The 2,145-nt window shown below is 51.9% G+C and overlaps 1 protein-coding gene across 1 annotated transcript in view; it reads left to right on the forward strand.

The window, feature by feature from the left end:
• The window catches only part of CLUH (clustered mitochondria (cluA/CLU1) homolog), a 65,567-nt gene that overhangs the window by 52,540 nt on the left and 10,882 nt on the right, over positions 1-2,145 (forward strand). Inside the window, exons 22-23 of the mRNA XM_015418890.1 lie at positions 1,294-1,419; positions 1,965-2,086. Coding sequence (XP_015274376.1) covers positions 1,294-1,419; positions 1,965-2,086 — 248 coding nt within the window. The remainder of the gene's footprint in view (positions 1-1,293; positions 1,420-1,964; positions 2,087-2,145) is intronic.

Here is a 2,145-nt window from a genome sequence, read left to right on the forward strand (position 1 = left end):
GGGCGCTCCGGAGAAACAGATGCCAGTGCCCTCACTGGTGCAGGCAGCTGGCTCAGAATGGAGGCAAGAGGTGGTCTAGGCTTTAGAGAAGTCACTGAGTGTGGCCAAGCCTGAGCTTTTCATAGATGGTTAGATCAGCCTTTGGCAAGCATGTTTTATGCTGATTTACCACCATGTCTTCAGTTCCTGGGTACATAGAGATGCTCCCTATTTCCACTGTAGCGAGCCTGTCCTGCGCAGCTTCAGGGGGAAAAGGCTGTGCTGCGGGATGCCGGATTTAGCCTGGGCCTCTCGTGCTGCAGAACAAGGCTGTGGACTGAAAACAAGATGGCGCATTGGAAATCAGGAATTCTGGCAAGCAGAAAAGTAGCAAGGAAGAGTTTGGGGTGGCCAAGCCTGCTTAATGAGAGAGCCACACAGAATAAATGGATGTTGGAGAGCCGCAAGACACGAACAGAGATCACGCACACGTTTTTATTGGGAAATACGCACATTTACTTTTTATTAACATTAAATGAGGCTGCTGGAAATAAAAACTAAAGGGGTAAAAACAGATATTGAGAATGATATTTATTTGTCCAATGATATTTATTTGCTAATTATATTTATTTGTCAGAGACAGAGAGAAACAAAGAAAGTAAATAGATGAGCGAAGGAGGAAGGAAAGCAAATAGATGGAGAGGGAGGAAAGAAGGGGGAAAGAGAGAGAGAGAAAGCAAAATGATGGGGGGAGGGAGGGAGGAATAGAAAGAAAGCAACTTTAAATGCATCCTCCAAGCCCCTCCCCCCCGCCCCTTCGCCGGTTGACTAGGCTTGGAGAAGGAATTTAAAGATACAGATGCTTTCTCCAAGCCAGCTGGTGAGGAGAGGGAGGCTTTGAGAATGCATTTGAAGTTCAAGTTACTTTCTTTCTCTGCTCTCCGTCCCCCCCCCACCCCCACCTCAAGCCTACCCAGGGAGGAGAACACTGGCTGGGAAGGGAAGACCAACTGGGGGGGCGGCATGCCTCCCCCTCGCTTCCCCAGCTGGCCTCCTGGTGCCTCCCAAGCTGCAGTTTGGCCACCCCTGGTTTAGGCTAACACCCTCGTTCCTGATGTGCTAGTTTGCAGGGGCTCTGTGTGGAGGAGCCTCAGAATGGTATCTCCTGACCAGCGTCTTCAGTGGTGCGATCCATTGCCTGCAGCCTCATTCTTCTGCGTGTGTCGTCCACCCCTTGGCAAAGGCAGGCCTGGTCGCTTCTGTCTGTGGAGGAGGGGGATGGGGGTGCCACCAATGACCTTTTGTCTGTTCCAGATGCACCTTGCACTGTACTGCTTTGCAAACAGCCAGCTCTCCACGGCGCTCAACCTACTCTATCGTGCACGCTACCTCATGCTCTTGGTGTTTGGGGAGGATCACCCAGAAATGGCCCTCTTGGATGTGAGTAATTCTGAAAGCCCTTGCCGAGAAAGGAGCTTTGGAGAGGGCCTGTGCATTGTGTGTGGGTTCCTCGTGTAACAATCCACTTGATATTGTCACGGAGCAAAGCCCTCCGTCCGACCATCCGCTTTTCATTGAACTTCAGCAGCGGAGAAAAGACGGTTATTGAGAAAAGACGGAAGGGGCTGTTTCAGGATTGAGGTTCAAGTTTGGAAGGGGAGGTCCATTCCCCTGGCCTGTGCAGCCCTGCCTCCCCCAGCCCCTGTGGGATTTGTGCTGACTGCATCATGCTGTGTATTTTGCTTCTGAGATTCTGAAGTTCTGCAGACTTGTACGAATCTTACATTTATCTTCCACCCTTCCAGCCAAAAGTACATCTGATTATAGCACAGCTTTGAAGCATCTGATTATAGCACAGCTTTGAAGCATGTAGAAAGGGCTTTTCCCAAGCTGCACCTTGAGGGGGTGGCTGCCTGCCGTCCCTGACTGGCGCCTGGCGTGTTCCTCCTCTGTCTGACTGGCACATGCTGTGTCCTCCTCTCTAGAACAATATCGGGTTGGTCCTCCACGGGGTGATGGAGTACGACCTCTCCCTCCGGTTTCTGGAGAACGCGTTGCTGATCAACTCCAAGTACCATGGTGCCAAATCCTTGAAGGTGGCACTCAGGTGAGACACCCCCCCCCCCCCCAATGGGGATGGGGGGGGGTTGGACCCCTCCACCCCTG

The sequence above is a fragment of the Gekko japonicus genome, unplaced genomic scaffold (assembly GCF_001447785.1).
Source record: "Gekko japonicus isolate JY-2015 unplaced genomic scaffold, Gekko_japonicus_V1.1 scaffold1911, whole genome shotgun sequence".
Lineage (NCBI taxonomy): Eukaryota > Metazoa > Chordata > Lepidosauria > Squamata > Gekkonidae > Gekko > Gekko japonicus.